Source organism: Narcine bancroftii, chromosome 5 (assembly GCF_036971445.1).
Source record: "Narcine bancroftii isolate sNarBan1 chromosome 5, sNarBan1.hap1, whole genome shotgun sequence".
Taxonomy (NCBI): Eukaryota; Metazoa; Chordata; class Chondrichthyes; order Torpediniformes; family Narcinidae; genus Narcine; species Narcine bancroftii.
In genome coordinates, this window is record NC_091473.1 from 181,876,832 (window position 1) to 181,893,070 (window position 16,239).

General features: G+C 51.1%; 1 protein-coding gene across 1 annotated transcript in view; it reads right to left on the minus strand.

The window, feature by feature from the left end:
• The window catches only part of LOC138764289 (uroplakin-1a-like), a 29,381-nt gene extending 18,455 nt beyond the window's left edge, over positions 1 to 10,926 (minus strand). Inside the window, exons 1-2 of the mRNA XM_069940013.1 lie at positions 10,823 to 10,926; positions 4,299 to 4,390 (exon numbers count right to left, since the gene is read on the minus strand). Of these exons, the coding sequence (XP_069796114.1) occupies positions 4,299 to 4,364 (66 nt within the window). The 5' untranslated portion in view covers positions 4,365 to 4,390; positions 10,823 to 10,926. The remainder of the gene's footprint in view (positions 1 to 4,298; positions 4,391 to 10,822) is intronic.
• Between the last annotated feature and the right edge of the window lie 5,313 nt (positions 10,927 to 16,239).

Below are 16,239 nucleotides of genomic sequence, written 5' to 3' on the forward strand. Positions count from 1 at the left end.
ACCCAGGCTCCACACACAGTCCCTCGGCACAGGCTCCAGGTGCAGGCCCCACACACAGTCCCCACACAGTCCCCATGTACAGACCCAGGCTCCACGTACAGTCCCTTGGTTCAGGCCCCATGCACAGGCCCTGCGCATAAAAGCCCCATGTACAGACCTAGGCCCAAGGCACAGGCCACAAGCATAGGCCCTGCGAACAGGCCCCACGCACAGAACCCACGCACAGAACCCATGCAAAAGCCCCCAGGCATAAATAATAAACTATGATTTAGATCTGCCCGGCTATTTCTTCTACCCTGACCATACACTTTCCAACACCACATTCCATCTGCCATCTCTTTCCCCATTCTCCTTATCTACTCAAGTATCTCTACAGCCTTTTTTCATGTCCTCAGCACTGCCTCCCAGACCATCTACACTGGCATTATCTTCAAATTTAGCCACAGACCTATCTATTCCATAATCCAAGTCATTTAGAGACAGCATGGACAGAAATGGTCCCTGCAGAACCAACCAGACTCAGGTACTGGAACTGCTTTGAGTGGGGTGGGTGGTGGTGGTGGCGGGGGGGTGAAGAACTCACTGCTACAGAAGCTTCAGCATCTCTTTGTTCAAGGATGGCTTTCAAATCCAGGGCTCTCGAATCTCTCCATCTGACCTCGACCTACTCAGGATGCCCAGAAGATCCGCCCGCAATTGACGTTCCTCGAGGGCCGAGGTGTGGACTTTGGAGGGTCGCGTCAGATCTGCACTTCAGGTTTATCATCGAAGGGCATAACATACAACCCTGAGATTCCTTTCCCTGTGGGCCAGGCAGAATTACCATTTGGTCGGGCAAAAGAAAGTCTGTACACAGTGAACACATATAAAGAAATGTGAAGAAACTGAAAAAAAATCAATTAAGTGCCCGTCAGAGTCCTTAAATGAGCCCCTGATTGAGTTTGACGTTGAGGAGTCTGATGGTGGAGGGGGAGCGGCTGTTCCTGAACCTGGTGGGAGCGAGTCTTGTGGCCCCGAGACCTCTTTCCTGATGGCAGCAGCGAGAACAGAGTGTGTGCTGGGCGGTATGGGTCCTTGACGATCGCTGCTGCTCTCTGACGGAAGTGTCCCCATAGACATTCTCGATGGTGGGGAGGGTTTTGCCTGCGATGTCCTGGACTGTGACCATTACCTTTTGGAGGGCTTTCCGCTGGGGGTACTGGTGACCCCGCACCAGACTGTGACGCAGCCAGTCAGCACACTCTCCACCGCACCGTGGTAGAAGTTTGCCAGGGTTTCCGGCGTCACACGGAACCTCCGCCAACTCCTGAGGGAGTCGAGGCATTGACATGCTGTCTTCATGATGGCGTTAATCTGTTGGAAAGATCCTCCGAGATAGTGACTCCCAAGAACTGATGTGACCTCTCCGCCTGGAACCTGCAGGGAATGTGGATCGTGGAGGATCACGTGACCTTCCCCCTCCAGAACCTGGTCAGAATCGCATCACCTGCCAATCAAGGTTGGACTCCTCCTACCCATTAGTGCACACCTGACCATTGGCCCCTTTAACACCTGGTGATGACCTGGGCTGGACCCTCCAGCCCACTGTACTATAAAGTCCACCATGAGGAGCAGCTCTTCCTCTCTTTCTCTTTGGGCCTGAGACGAACTCAGACTCAGAATTTATTGTCATAAACACATCATGAAATTCTGGAGAAGTTTTCAAGAGTTTTTGGTGTCGTACAGAATCTCCTCAGACCCTCTCGAAGAATCTAGCCACTGGCAGGCCTTCTTTGTGACTTCATCGATGTGGAGGCTCCAGGGTGGATCCTCGGAGACGCTGACCCCCGGGAATATGACCCTCTCCGTGATGAGGACCGACCGGATTGAGTTCCCCTGACTTCCCCGTCCTGAGGCCCACAGTTATCTCATTGGTTTTGCTGACGTCGAGCATGAGGTGGTTGTCGTGACCCCACTCGGCGAGCCGATCCATCTCCCTCCTGTTCTCTTCCTCATCTGTGGTTCTGCTGACAACCGAGGTGTTAACAGGAAATTTGTGGATGGCACTGGCTGCAGAAGTGGGCGTATAATGAGTAGACCGGTGGGCTAAGCGCCTTCCTTGGGGTGTGCCTGTGTTGATCGTCACATAAAATATCCTCCACCAGCGTCTTTCTGTAATTGCCCAGGGACTCTCACCCAACAGGATTGTAATTGACTCCCTGAACACACCCAATTCTAACTTCGTCATTTACTGTCTCGCCCTCCACCCTTCCACAGATATTTGCCATGAAACTCAAACTGGGGTTGGTTTTCTTGCTGGAGTTCCCACAGAGACCTCCAAGCCTAAAGGTCAACCCTCTGCAGACCCCAGCCGACTTGCTGAGGTTTCAGGACAGCAGGTGGCCCAGTTGGTGCAATGCTGTCCCAGTGCCAGCCTCTGGGGTTCGAATCTGTGAGGAGTTTGGACGCTCTCCCCGTGCCTGCGTGGGTTTTCCCTGGGGGTTCCAGTTTCCTCCCACTGTTCAAAACACACTGGGGGTTGTTGGTCAATTGGGCGCCACGGGCTCGGGGGCCGAAAGGGCCCGTTACCATGCTCTTAAAAATTAAAACTTTAAATTTAACCACAGGGACTGGCCCTTTGGCCCATCTAGTCTGTGCTGAACTATCATTCTGCCTCGTCCCATCGATGGGCACCCAGTCCATAGACCTCCGACCCATGGACCCATCCAAATGTCCGAAACCAAGCCCGCATTCACTGCTCCAGCACATTCCGCGCTCCCACCAAGATTATTTTGTTGTTGTGCAATGAAACGGATACAACATGCCTTTTTGTCTGCCATCAGGTTTGCCTTGACTGTCGCCTGGCTCCCCATACAACTGGGGAAAGAGGAGCAAAAGAGAGACCCTACAGAGTCATCAAATGTCCGTGGATTCGACTCCCTCGGCCACTGCAGCTGCATAGATTCCATCAGCTCCGGATCCAAACCCCCAGCGTGATCAGGAAGCCCTTCAGTGCCCGAGGCCCCTTGGGGAGCCCCTTTCTCACTCCCAGCACCCTCTCAAATTCCAGCTCTGATGCTTGGTTCCCATGAGCCGGTCTCCAGCTGCCCGCGCGAGTCCCCCCCGGCCGCAGGTCGCCCGCAGCCTGTCTAGATCCCTCTGCTGTGGAGCCCTTCCCCGCTACGGTCGGGCAACCAGAACTGTGGTCGATACTCCGAGTGCGATCTCACCCATGACTCCTAATGTTGGAATGGGACGTCTCAGCTCCTGGACTCAGTTCCCTGACTCATGAAGGCAAACGTGGCCAAACAGCTCTGTCTACCTGTGTCCCCACTCTCAGGGAATGATATCCCTGTACCCCGGGGTCTCTCTGTTCTACAATACCCTTCACCGCCCCGTCGACCTGTGTCCCCACACTCAGGGAACGATATCCTTGTACCCCAGGGTCTCTTTGTTCTGCAACACTCTTCCCCGCCCTGTGTCCCTGTTTTTTGGCCAAGGCACCCCCCCATCCACTCCCCAGTGGATTCCTTTCCTCACTGGGAAGTGAGTGGGGGGTGGGGGTGGAATAAGAATGTTGCTGGCTGGTGGTGGGGGGGTGGTGTGATTACTGAGGTCTCTCTGTCCCATCCCCAAGAGAATCACTTCAGGACATTGTGGAGTTTCAGGTTGCGACACCAGTTTTCGCCAACCGGTTGGGGAAGATTCCATGCAGTTCAACCACATTCCCTTGAAGGGATGGACAGTTTCCCCTTCTTACTGAGATCATCACGGTGTCAGAATCTAAATTTTAGATTTAAACATAGACGTAACAGGGCTTTCCAGCCCAGAACCTGTGTGCCCCTCCTCCTCCCCGCCCCTTCCTCCCTCCTCTCCCCCTGCCCCTGCCCCTTCCCCTTCCTCCCTCTTCTCCTGTCCCTTCCTCCCTCCTCTCCCCCTGCCTATGTCCCTTCCCCCTTCCTTTCCTCCCCTTCCCCTTCCTCCCTCCTCTCCTGTCCCTTCCTCCCTCCTCTCCCCTTCCCCACCCCTTCCTCCCTCCTCTCCCCCTGTCCTTTCCTCCCTCCTCTCCCCTGTCCCTTCCTCCCTCCTCTCCCCCTGTCCCTTCCTCCCTCCTCTCCCCCTGTCCCTTCCTTTCCTCCTCCCCCTGCCCTTCCTCCCCCACCTCTTTATTCAGGGACCCGCCCGATTTTGCTCGTACCCTGACGATGGGTCCAGGCCTGAAAAGTCAGTTCACGTTGACTTCCTCTGGACACTGCATGACCTGCTGAGTTTCCCCAGCCCTGGACCCCAGCGACTGCGAACATCCCCACTTAACTCACCATAAGGACCAACTTCCCAAAGATCAGGACGGCTTTGAATCCTGGCGAGGCTGTTGAATCCCCCATGACTCTTGCCGGGATCTTTCTGTGCTCTAGAGAGACAAGACATGAAGGATTTGACAAGAGGGTTCCCTCTGCATCAGGTTTAATCCCCCCCACATCAACGCCCCACTCAGATTCCAAGTGCAGAGGGGTTCCTGGTGGAAACAGAGTGGTAAAGAGTCGGGGCAGAACCAGGCCATTCAACCCATCTTCATGCTAAACCAGCCGTCTACCTGAGCTTGACCCATTTGCTTGTGATTTGGCTAGTTCTCCATCATATCCCCCCCCACCCCACAACAAACCTGCTCCCGTCCCCTTCCCCCACAAACCTATTCTTCCTTCAAGGTGGCCACGCAGGGTGACAGGATAGTTAAGGAGGTTGATGGGATCCTGGGCTTCATTACTCGGGGGGGATTGAATTCAAAATTCAAGAGGTCGTGTTACAACCCTACAAATCTCTGGTGAGCCCATCCTTAGGGAATGGTGTTCAGTTCTGGTCACCTCATTATAGGAAGGATGTGGAAGCTGTGGAGAGGGGACAGAGGAGATTCACCAGGATGCTGCCTGGATTGGGACACAAGTCTTGTGAGGCAAGGTTTGCAGAGCTGGGACTTTGCTCCTCGGAGTGGAGACTTGATTAAGGTCGACAAGATTCTGAGAGACGTTGATAAGGTGGGCAGTCAATGGCTTTTTTTTCCCAGGACAGGAATAGCACAGACCAGAAGTCGTGGGCATGAAGTGGAGGGAAAGAAGTTTAGGGGAAACATCAGGGGTACATTTTCTTCACACAGAGAGTGGTGGGGGCCTGGAATGCCTTGCCAGGGAGACTCTTAGACAGGCACGAGGATGGAAGGAAAATAAAGGGTTATGGGGTAGGATTGGCAAGCTAATCACGGTCTGGTGTGGGGACACCAATACCCCTCCCACCCCGAGCATAAAGCCCCACAGGAGGCAGTGGACACACCCCAGGATATCACGAGTAAAACCCTCCCCCACCGTCAAGAACATCTATGGGGAACGCTGCCGTCAGACAGGGCAGCAGCGATCATCAAGGATCCACGCTCTGTTCCCACTGCTGAGGTCTGGAAAGAAGTCTCAATTTCACTAGATTCACACCCACCAGGTTCAGGAACATGGGGAGAACGTACAAACTCCTTACAGACAGCGCAGGATTCGAACCCCAGTCCCAGTTCCTGCAACAGCATTGCACTAACCATGTCATAGGAGCAGGTCAGCCCATCAGGTCTTCTCCGCCAGGCTAATCATGAGCTGATCTACTCTCCCACTCAGCCCTATTCCCTGGTCTCCTTCCCATGACCCTCGATGCCCTGACTCATTAAATACCCATCAATCTCTGCCTTAAACACACCCATCGACCTCACGTCCACAGTCTTAACACACTCCACAGACTCACGACCCTCTGGTTAAAGACATTTTACTGCATCTCTGTTTTAAAATGATGCCCTTTTATCCTGAAGTTGTTCCCTCTCGTCCTAGACTCCCCGACCTTGGGAAACAACTTTGTTGCATCAACTCTGCCCAGGCCTTTCAATGTTCAAAATGTTGAGGCTTTATAAGGCACTGGTGAGACCTCACTTGGTGGCAAGCGAGGGGCTCAGTGTCGGAAGGACCCACACAGGCAGCGAGCTGCAGCTGACATGGCCAAAGAACTCGTACAGGCTGAGGGCTGCTGGTGACCGGCACACGGGAACCAGGTATTGGAGCGGGGGTTCGGGGGGGGGGGGGGGGCGAGGGCAAGAAGGTCTCCTGGAGGGGCCTCGGGCACTGAAGGGCTTCCTGATCGAGTCAGAGGTTTGGATCTGGAGCTCGGGCAGCCGACGGGTCAAACATGAGTCCATGCAGCTGTGGGAGGTAAATCCACAGACATTCAGGGTCTCTGAGAGGACCTTCTTTTGCTTCTCTTTCCCCTATTGTTATGAGCACTGGGCAACACTCACGGTGACTCTCTGTTTGGCTCACAGCGGGCAGAAGGGAATTTTGTGTAATATTACATTTCTACGTTATTACATGAAAATAAGTCTGATCGTAAATTATCCCCCGGCTTAGCCACATTGAAAAAGGTGAATGGGACGGACCAATATCACTCAGGTTTAATCAAAGACTGCTTATTGCACTCTACGAACACACCACAGTGTCCATATAAACACACACACACACACACACACATGCTTAACATGTCTGTATGCAATATAAATATTTTGGGATGATTTATTCATTTGCAGGACACCATTCATCAATTTCACAGCGTGCGGGAAGAAGTCATCCCAAGGAGTGCAGTAGAACAGAAGGGTCTGGGAACACAGACACAGAATTTCCTGAAAGGGGCATCACAGGTGGACAGGGTTGTAAGGAGAGCTTTTGGCACATTGGCCTTCATAAATCAGAGTATTGAGTCCAAGAGCTGGGATGTTGTGGTAAAGTTGTATAAGACATTGGTGAGACCAAATTTGGGGAATTGTGTGCAGTTTTGGTCACTGAACTACAGGAAAGATATTAATAAGATAGAAAGAGGGTAGAGAAGATTTAGTGGGATGTTGCCCAGACTTCAGGAACCAAGTTACAGGGAAAAATTAAACAGGTTCGGACTTTATTCCCTGGAGGGTCGGAGAATGAGGGGAGATTCGAAGGAGATGTACAAAATTACATGGGGTATAGACAGGCTTTTCCTACTGAGATTGGGTGAGATACAAACCAGAGGACATAGGTAAAGGTTAAGGGTGTCTGAATTCCCAAACCAGTCAGTGTTCTTTTCACAGAGTGGAATATTCATGGTTCCTTTATTGTCATGTAATACTACAGAACGTGTAATAATACATGAAATGGCCTTCTGCCGGCCATAAGGCAGTCAAAGAGTCTCCGTTAGTGTCGCCTGGTCCCCCTTCCAGTCAGAGAAAGAGAAACAAAAGAGACCCTGAGTGTCCATGGATTAAAATAATTTGTTTGGACACCTGTCGACATTTTGCTCACACCTTGAAGGACTCAAGCCCGAAACATCGGTCCTGTATCTGGGAGGGTCAGGGCAAGCGGTTCCTTGGTTGTTCACCATTATCGCTGCCCGTGGGAAGAAGCTGTTCCTCAGCCTGGTGGTGCTGGCTCTGATCCTCCTGCATCTCTTCCCCCGATGGGAGCAGCTGAAAAATGCCGTGTGCGGGGTGGAAGGGGGTCCTTGATGATGTTTGGACAATGATCCTGGTAGATCACATCGATGGGAAAGGGAGGGAGACCCCAGGGACCCCCCCTGCCACCCTTTCAGTTCTGTGTATTGACCTCCGATCCGTTTCGCTACAGCAACCCTCTCCGCCCTGTGATGCAGCCCGGCCAGGACGCTCTGGATAGAGGCTCCTGTAGAAGGTTGACAGTGAGAGCAAGATTGTTGTTCTGGCACTGCCCGACCATGTTCTTGGAGTACATCATTTCCAGTTAAGGGCCTAACTGACAATGGTGACATCAGCAGACTTGTCGAACCAGTTGGAGCCAAACTTGGCTACTAGTCGTACCTCAGGGGAACGAACCATGCAGCCTTGCCGTACCTGCGTTGATGGGCGATTTTAATCTTGTCCCCTTAATCTCCCAAATTTCAGGGGATGTGGGGTACAAAGAACATTCCAGCACAGTACACGCCCTTTGGCCCATGAAGTTGTGCTGATCTATATGTAACTAAACCCTCCTTTCTTTGTAACTCAATCCAGTCTAACAGTCTCTTAAGTGCCCCGAATGTTCCAGTCTCCAACACCACCCCTGGGAAGGCATTCCAGGCCCCGACAACCGTCTGTGTAAAAAAACTTCCCCCTGACGTCTCCCCTAAACTTTCCTCCCCTCACTTTGTACCCACGTCCTCTGATGTTTGCTGATCCCACCCTGGGAAACAGGCGCTGGCCGTAAACCCTATCTGTACCTCTCAGTATCCTGTAGATCTCTTTTAAGTCTCCTCTCATCCTTCTACACTCCAAAGAGAAAAGCCCCAGCTCCGCGGAGTTTGCCCCACCAGACACGTTCTCCGATCCAGGCAACATCCTGGTGTATCTCCTCTGCCCCCTCTCCACAGCTTCCTCATCCTTGCTGTAATGAGGCAACCAGAACTGAACACAATACTCCAAGTGAGGACTCACTGGAGTTTTACAGAGCGGAAACATAGCCTCACAACTCTTGAACTCATTCCCCCGACTAATGAAGCCCAGTGTCCCAGAGGCCTTCTGCACTACCCTGTCAACCTACACGGCAAACCTGAGAGATCTAAGAATAAAACACAAAGGTCTTCAGGCACGGTGATTGAAGTAAAGGCATGGCGCTGGAGAAACTCAGCAGGTCAAACCGTGTCCTTTTTTTTAAAATTTTTTTATTTTTCAAACCATAAATCACAATAGCCATGATATACACTTTTTCTTTTCCACACATTTACAGTGACTTTTTCTCCCCCCCCCCTCCCTCCTCCCAAGCCACCCCCCCCCTTCCATCCATTTTAGGTATACAATCTAGGTTGCATTAATTCAGTCAGACAATGTTGTCATTGAACAAAAATACACCAGAAATTCTACTGAGTCCATTCTTTTCTTTTCTTCTCCTTCCATCAACTTAGGTAATGTTTGTTCCCGGTAGGTTTTCGCTATTGTATTTAATGTAAGGCTCCCATACTTGTTCGAAACCGTGTCCTTTATGTAGCAAAGATAAAGATGCAGAACTGACGTTTCAGGCTTGAACGCTTCGTCAAGGGATCAAGGCCCAAGCCTGACATGCTGATAAGGGAGATGCCAATGCTCAGGAAAAAACTCCAGAGGGTTGTAAACCTGGCCTGCGACACCCCGGGCACCAGACTCCACTCCATTGAGGTCTTCTACAAGAGGCGATGACTGAAGAAAGCAGCCTCTGTCCTCTTCAGGGCCTCCCACCACCCAGACTGTGCCCTCGTCACCCTGTTACCATTGGGAAAAAGGTCCAGGAGCCTGAAGATGAGCACCCAGCAGCACACCGCTATCAGATTCCTGAATGGACAACGAACCCCGGACCCTGCCCCTCTTTGATTCTTTGTGGACTATATTTATTTATTGTTGGAAGGTAGTTTATATAAACGTTTGCCCTGAGACGCTGCCACAAAACAACAAATTTTATGACTCGTTCATGGGAATAAATTCTGATTTGATTCTGTTTGACTTGCTGAGTTTCTCCAGCATTGAGGGATGTATGGATTTGGACTCCAAAGTCCCTCTGTCCAAGTAACCCAGTGCCTGACCTTCCAAAGTGCATCACCTCATACTTATATGGATTGAACTCCATCTGCCACTTCTCCGCCCAACTCTGAATCAACAGAGAAGACAGATACAAGCATGACCTGTCCAACCTGGTGAAACATTGGCAGAAAAGAGATTTTGTATTCCGCACAACTCCAACCCTAAACACAGACTGTGAACCCTTCTCGAACGTGGGCGTGGTTCGGTTGAAAAAAGAGGTTCTCCCTTTCCCAGACTATGCAGGGACTGATGTCACAGCGAGAAAACGCTTCGGGAAGATGACACAACTGTCCACCAACATCAACCCCACCCCCCACCCGACTCATTGCCTGCGCCTTGAAGAAGGGCGCAGGCCCAAAATGTCACTGGGACTGTGGGTTCGAATCCTGCACTGTCTGTAAGGAGTTTGTACGTTCGCCCTATGTCTGTGTGGGTTCCCCCACCCCCACCCCCATCCTGGTGTTTTCATTGCAATCCTGGCAACTTTCGTGCTTCATTCCATGGAATTAGGCCAGGTTGAATCCAATTAGACAATAACTCGGAGCATTTTTTAACCCCCTTTCATCCGACGAGAATCTTGCTCGATTACAGACTTTCAGCCACCCTGGAGAATTCACAGCTTCCCCCAGCTGTCTGAACACTCAGCAGGGATCAGAAGGCCATTCAGCCCTGAGTCCTGCTTTCCCATTCTTCTGGATCCCAGCAGGTCTGACTTCAAACTGCTCCCCACCCAGATGAACTCATCGCCCTGGAGTAAAGTGCCCCTCCCCTCACCATCAGAGCAACGGGAGATCATTGGACAGTTTATGGTCCACCTCGCCACCACCATCCTGAGCATATCTCCCTAACCTGGTCTCTGCCCTCGCCTGCTCCCTGCTCCTCTGCAGTACGGGACAACTTGCCTGGGTGGCGCGCAGAACAAAGCTGCTTCCCATACTAACTGTGTACATTGCAATGGACAATTGAGGATCAATGGCTGGTCAACAGCAAGTAAAATTCAAGACCGAGGCATACCCTCTTCCTCCACCACCCCTCCTCCCCACAAAGACAGTGAGAGAGAGAGAGAGAGAAAGAGACAGAAAGGGGCACAGAGAGAGAGAGAGAGAGAGGAAGAGACAGAAAGGGGCACAGAGAGAGAAAGAGAGAGAGAGAGAGGGAGAGAGAGAAAGAGAGAGCCCCGGAGTGAGGGAGAGAGCCTCGGAGTGAAAGACGAGGTCCCCTGACAGAGAGACTTACCTGTCCAGCCGTCTGTATTCGCACTGTACCACACCTGGACTGACACCAACACCCAAATACCAATGCTCACAGTTCAATGCAACCTGAACCCCAACCCAACCTGTTCCCTGATGACACAGGTGAGTGAGAAGTAAGATGAGGAACCAGGATTCCCCATGGCAGTCTGGATTGAACTGCTGTCCGAGTCATGGGATTCACCAGGGACCAGGATCCCAGCAGCAGAGATGGAGAGATCCAGTTCTAGGATGGGGAGGCAGGGACGGTGAGGAGGGAGGGTCTGGCGAGGAGGGAGGGGGTGGCGAGGGGGAGAGGAGGGAGAGAGTAAATGGAGAGGGAGAGAGAGCAGCGAGATTGGGGAGGGAGAGGAAGGGGTCTGGGGGTGGGGGGTTTGGGGAGATGGGCAGGGGGTTTCGGCAGACGTGGGAGGAAGTGAGGCAAGGGGCGTTGGGAGTAACAAGTACCTCTGGATGCGGGGAATCACTCCCAGATGCTGCCCTCAGTCAACAGCTCCACACTGAACCACTGCTGCCCTCTGCACCCAGCCGGGGAGTTAGCAAGGGAGTGAAGCCTGCAGGCGCGAGGACTGGAGTTAAAGCACAGAGATGCTGGAGGATCTCAGCCCGTCTGGCAGTGTCCATGGGGGGGGTAAAGATGTATATTACCTTCGTCTAGGTGCGAGTTATAAAGACAGATGTCCGAATTAAAGTCTGGGGAGAGAAAGGGGGAGGAAAGGGGGCGGGAGGGGTCCAGACCAATGAACGAAAGGCGTCCTCACCCACCACCCCCCGCATCCAACACGTCCGCCACCTACTACACAGTCCCACCACTAGACACATCTTCCCCACTCTGCGGGTACCGCTCCCTCTGTGACTCCCTTGCCCACTTCTCCCTCCCCACCAATCGCCCCACCCCCAGCACCTTTCCCCGTGGCCGCAGGAGATGCTCCACCTACACCCACATCCCCCTCCCTCACCTCCCCGAATGGTCCTTCCAAATGAAGCGACACTTCAACCATGAACCCGCGATGGTGGTGGGGGGGAAATCGGTTGTCCATGGCATCCTGGGTTCCCGCTGCGACCTCCCCTACGTCGGGGAGACCGGGAGGTCGCTCCGCTGAGCACCTCCGTTCTGTCCGCCTCAATAGCGTGGATCTCCCAGTGGCCAATTCCCCGCCCTATTCCCTGGCTGACACATCTGCCCACGGCCAGACTGAGACCACCTGCAAACTGGAGGAACAACACCTCATCTTCCATCTGGGACCCCTCCAACCAGATGGCATTAACGTCAAATTCTCCAGTTTCCGTTAAAAACAAAACCCCCATTCCTCCCTGTCATCTCCCCCCAGCTCTCTTCCCCCCCCCCCCACCCCCTTTCCCTCTGTCTCCTTTCACAGAGCCACAAGCAATTCTCATTAACACCTTCTGTTGGACTGGACCCCTCCCCCTCTCATTCTTCCTGACTTTAATTTGGATGCCTGAATTTTACAACTCATATCTTGAGGAAGGGTTCAGGCTGGAAACATCTTTACCTCCTGTTGAACACTGGGGGTAATCAAGGTAAATTATCTAGATATATTCCTTTGTAACAGGATAAGCATTTACCTTTTACGGTTATTAATAATCTTCTCAAAATTTGGGACCAGAATGGGATTGACGATAATTGATTATTTTGAACTAAGACCTTTTTTTTATCATTTGAAACACTGAAGAAAAAATATCAAATACCGACTCAGGCACTTTTTTGTTCCCCATCAGAATGTTGTACGATTATTTTGGGAGAGATTTGCTATTACCTAATGAGTCGAAATTTGAAAAGTTGATTCGTGATGGAGGGAAGAAAGGTTTTAATTTCAGATACGTCCTAAATTATTGCAACCGAAATAGTGAGTTGGATAAATCGTGGCCTAAACATGGTAAAGATTGAAAATGTTAGGTGACCTATAATTTTATGCATCAATTCTATTTGACTCCGGAACGTTATCTCTGATTTGTATTTTCATTGTGTAATGATCGGAAAGGTACGTTTTAACACTCAGTGTGGTCCTGTGATCAGGTCAGGCGGTTTCAGTAAGAAATATTTTGAATATTTAGATCAGAAAATGTTCTTAAATCGGAGATATATTAGTGAAATGGGTTTGTTTTCTAAATTAGGCAGATTTCAAATGGCTTTTTCGAGATGAGCGTTAGCAGTGGCGAGGAAGTGTACAGCCGTTACATGGAAAGATCAGATGGAGCTTGATTCCCAAAGATGAATTGAGGTGGCGTATTCCACTGGAGAAGGTAACGTGTCATTTCAGGGATACATATTTTATGTATTTGTAAGGATTTGGACCCCATATTTGGAGGGTTTTAATTTAAAAATCGAAGGATAGGGTTTTGAAGGCCGCTGGGTCTCCTTATTGCATGTTAAATGAATTGTGTTTTCCTTCTTGGGTGGGTTAACGGGTTTTGATGTTGGGTAGAGGGAGAGTTTGGACGACGATTTGGGTATTTCTTTGGTAGATTTTTTACTTATTCTTTGTAAACCATGTTTAAATTTTGATATATTGTTATATTTCCTTTCCTGTAATCATGGTTGTTTGTTTTCTTTTATAAATATTCCAAAAAAAAAGAGATCACCGGGGGAGGTCTCTCTTGTTACCGTGACGGGCATCGACGACACTCGATGCCGGCAAAAGGCAATAAACGTTGGGAAGGTCTTCACACACCCCTCATGTGAACTGTTCTCCCTTCTACCATCGGATAGGAGGTCCCACAGCTCTTGGGCCTTAACTTCCAGATCAGGCAGCAGCTCCCCACCCCCCCCAAGCCATCAGACTCCTGAATTCTCAGAACAGATGTGGATAGGGTACCGTTACTGTAACCATCTTAATATTTTAATGTTTAACTTCTATTCTAACTTGTAATTATGTAAATGTGCTCCGTGGTCCTGGAGAAACGCCATCTCGTCTTCACTGGGGGAGCAAGGTGTAAACGAGAAGTAAAGGTGTCTCGACTTGGGTGGCTGACGGATCTGGACAGAGGTCCACGCGGGAGCGCTGGAGGCAAATCCATGGACACTCGGTGTCTCTGAAGGGACTCTCTTTCTGTCGTACTGTAAGGGGAGCCGGGTATCGCTAAAGGTGACACTTTGCCTAACGGCCGGCAGAAAGCGGTTTTGTATCATGACAATAAAGGAGCCTTGAATATTCAGAGTGACAAATAGAGAAAAAAATGTGATGTTTCAATAGTTCATTGTCACCTCCACCAGGGTGAAGTGGTTGAAGTTGTTTTGCGAGTAGTTCAGTTACAAGGACTAATAACGGATCAATGGATAGGACAGGATTAGAGGAACAGGCAGATGGGACATTTGGTCTGCATGAGTGTGAGTGAGTGTGTGTGGGTGGGTGTGGGTGTGAGTGTGAGTGTCTCTGTGGGTGGGAGTGGGAGTTAGAGTGGGTGTGAGTGGGTGAGTGTGTCTCTGTGGTTGTGAGCGTGAGTGAGTATGGGGGTCTCTGTGAGTGTGAGTAGGTGTCTGAGTATGAGTGACTGTGAGTGAGTGTCCCTGCGAGTGAGTGTGGGTGTGACTGTGCATGAGTGTGAGGGTGAGTGTGTATGTGAGTGTGTCAGTGGGAGTGTGTGTGAGTGTAAGTGTGTCACTGTGGGAGTGAGTGTGAGTGAGTGTGTCTGTGAGTGTGGGTGTCTCTGTGAGTGTGACTGAGTGTGAGTGGTTATTAGAGAGGGTGAGTTTAAGTGTGTATGTGCGTGTGTCTCTGTGGGTGTGAGTAGTGACTGTGACATGGTGTGTGAATGTGAGTGTGAGTGAGTGAGCAAGTGGGTGTGACTGTGAGTGAGTGTGTCTGTGAGTAGTTGAGAGTGGGTGTGTGTGAGTGTGACTGTGTGTCGGTGAGTGTGTATGTGGGTGTCTGTGAGTGAGTGTGAGTGTGTGTATGTGAGTGTGTCTCTGTGGGTGTGAGTGAGTTTGTGTGTGGGTGTCTGTGAGTGGGTGTGAGTGTGGGTGTTTGTGTGTGTGAGTGAGTGTGAGTGTGTGAGTGGGTTTGAGTGTGAGTGAGTGTCTTTGTGGGTGTGAGTGTGTCTGACTGGGTGTGAGTGTGTGTGGGTGTGAGTATGAGTGTGTGTGAGTATAATTGTGTGTGGGTGTGAGTATGTCTGTGAGTGAATGCGAGTGTGTCTCTGTGGGTGTGAGACAGTGTGAGTGGGTATGAGTGGGTGAGTGTGAGTGTAAGAACGTGTGAGTGTGTCTCTGTGGGAGTGAGTGTGAAAGTGTGTTTGTGAGTGAGGGAGTGAGTGTGGTTGTCTGTGTGAGTGGAAGTGAGTGTGAGTGTGTCTCTGTGGGTGTGAGTGAGTGTGGGTGTCTCTGTGAGTGTGTGTGGGAGTGTGATTGGTAGTGTGTCTCTGAGTGTATCTGTGAATGTGTGAGTGTAAGTGTGTATGTGAGTGTGTATCTGTGTGAGTGAGTGTGTCTGTGAGTGGGTGTGAGTGTGTCTGTGACTGGGTGTGAGTGTGTGTGGGTCTGTGAGTGAGTATGTCTGTGTGTGGGTGTGAGTGTCTGTGTATGGGTGTGTGTGAGAGTGTGTCTCTGTGTCGGTGTGATTGGATGTGAGTGTCTCTGTGTGTGGGTGTGTCTGTGTGTGGGTATGAATGTGTCTATGTGGGTGTGAGTGTGTCTATGTGTGAGTGTAAATGGGTGTGAGTGTCGGTGTGAGTGAGTGTGTCTGTGAGTGGGTGTGGGTGTGTGTCTGTGTGGGTGTGAGTGAGTGTGTGTGGGTTTGAGTGTGAGTGAGTGAGTGTGTCTTTGTGTGGGTGTGTCTGTGACTGGGTGTGAGTATGAGTGGGTGTGAGTATGAGTCTGTGTGAGTGTGCCTGTGAGCAAGGGTGTGGGTGTGAGTGGGTGAGTGTGTCTGTGTGAGTTTTGAGTGGATGTGAGTGTGTGGGTGTGTGTGTCTGTGAATGTGAGTGTGTCTGTGTGTGGGTGTGAGTGGGTGAGTGTGTGTGTGTGAGTGTGAATGGGTGTGAGTATGAGTCTGTGTGAGTCTGCCTGTGAGCAAGGGTGTGGGTGTGAGTGGGTGAGTGTGTCTGTGTGAGTTTTGAGTGGATGTGAGTGTGTGGGTGTGTGTGTCTGTGAATGTGAGTGTGTCTGTGTGTGGGTGTGAGTGGGTGAGTGTGTGTGTGTGAGTGTGAATGGGTGTGAGTATGAGTCTGTGTGAGTCTGCCTGTGAGCAAGGGTGTGGGTGTGAGTGGGTGAGTGTGTCTGTGTGAGTTTTGAGTGGATGTGAGTGTGTGGGTGTGTGTGGGTGTGAGTGGGTGAGTGTGTGTGTGTGTGTGTGTGTGTGTGGGTGTGAGTGTGAATGGGTGTGAGTTGGGCCGGGCCGGGCCGGGCTGGGCGGGTGGGAGGTGTTTGACGCCAGCGGAGCTGAC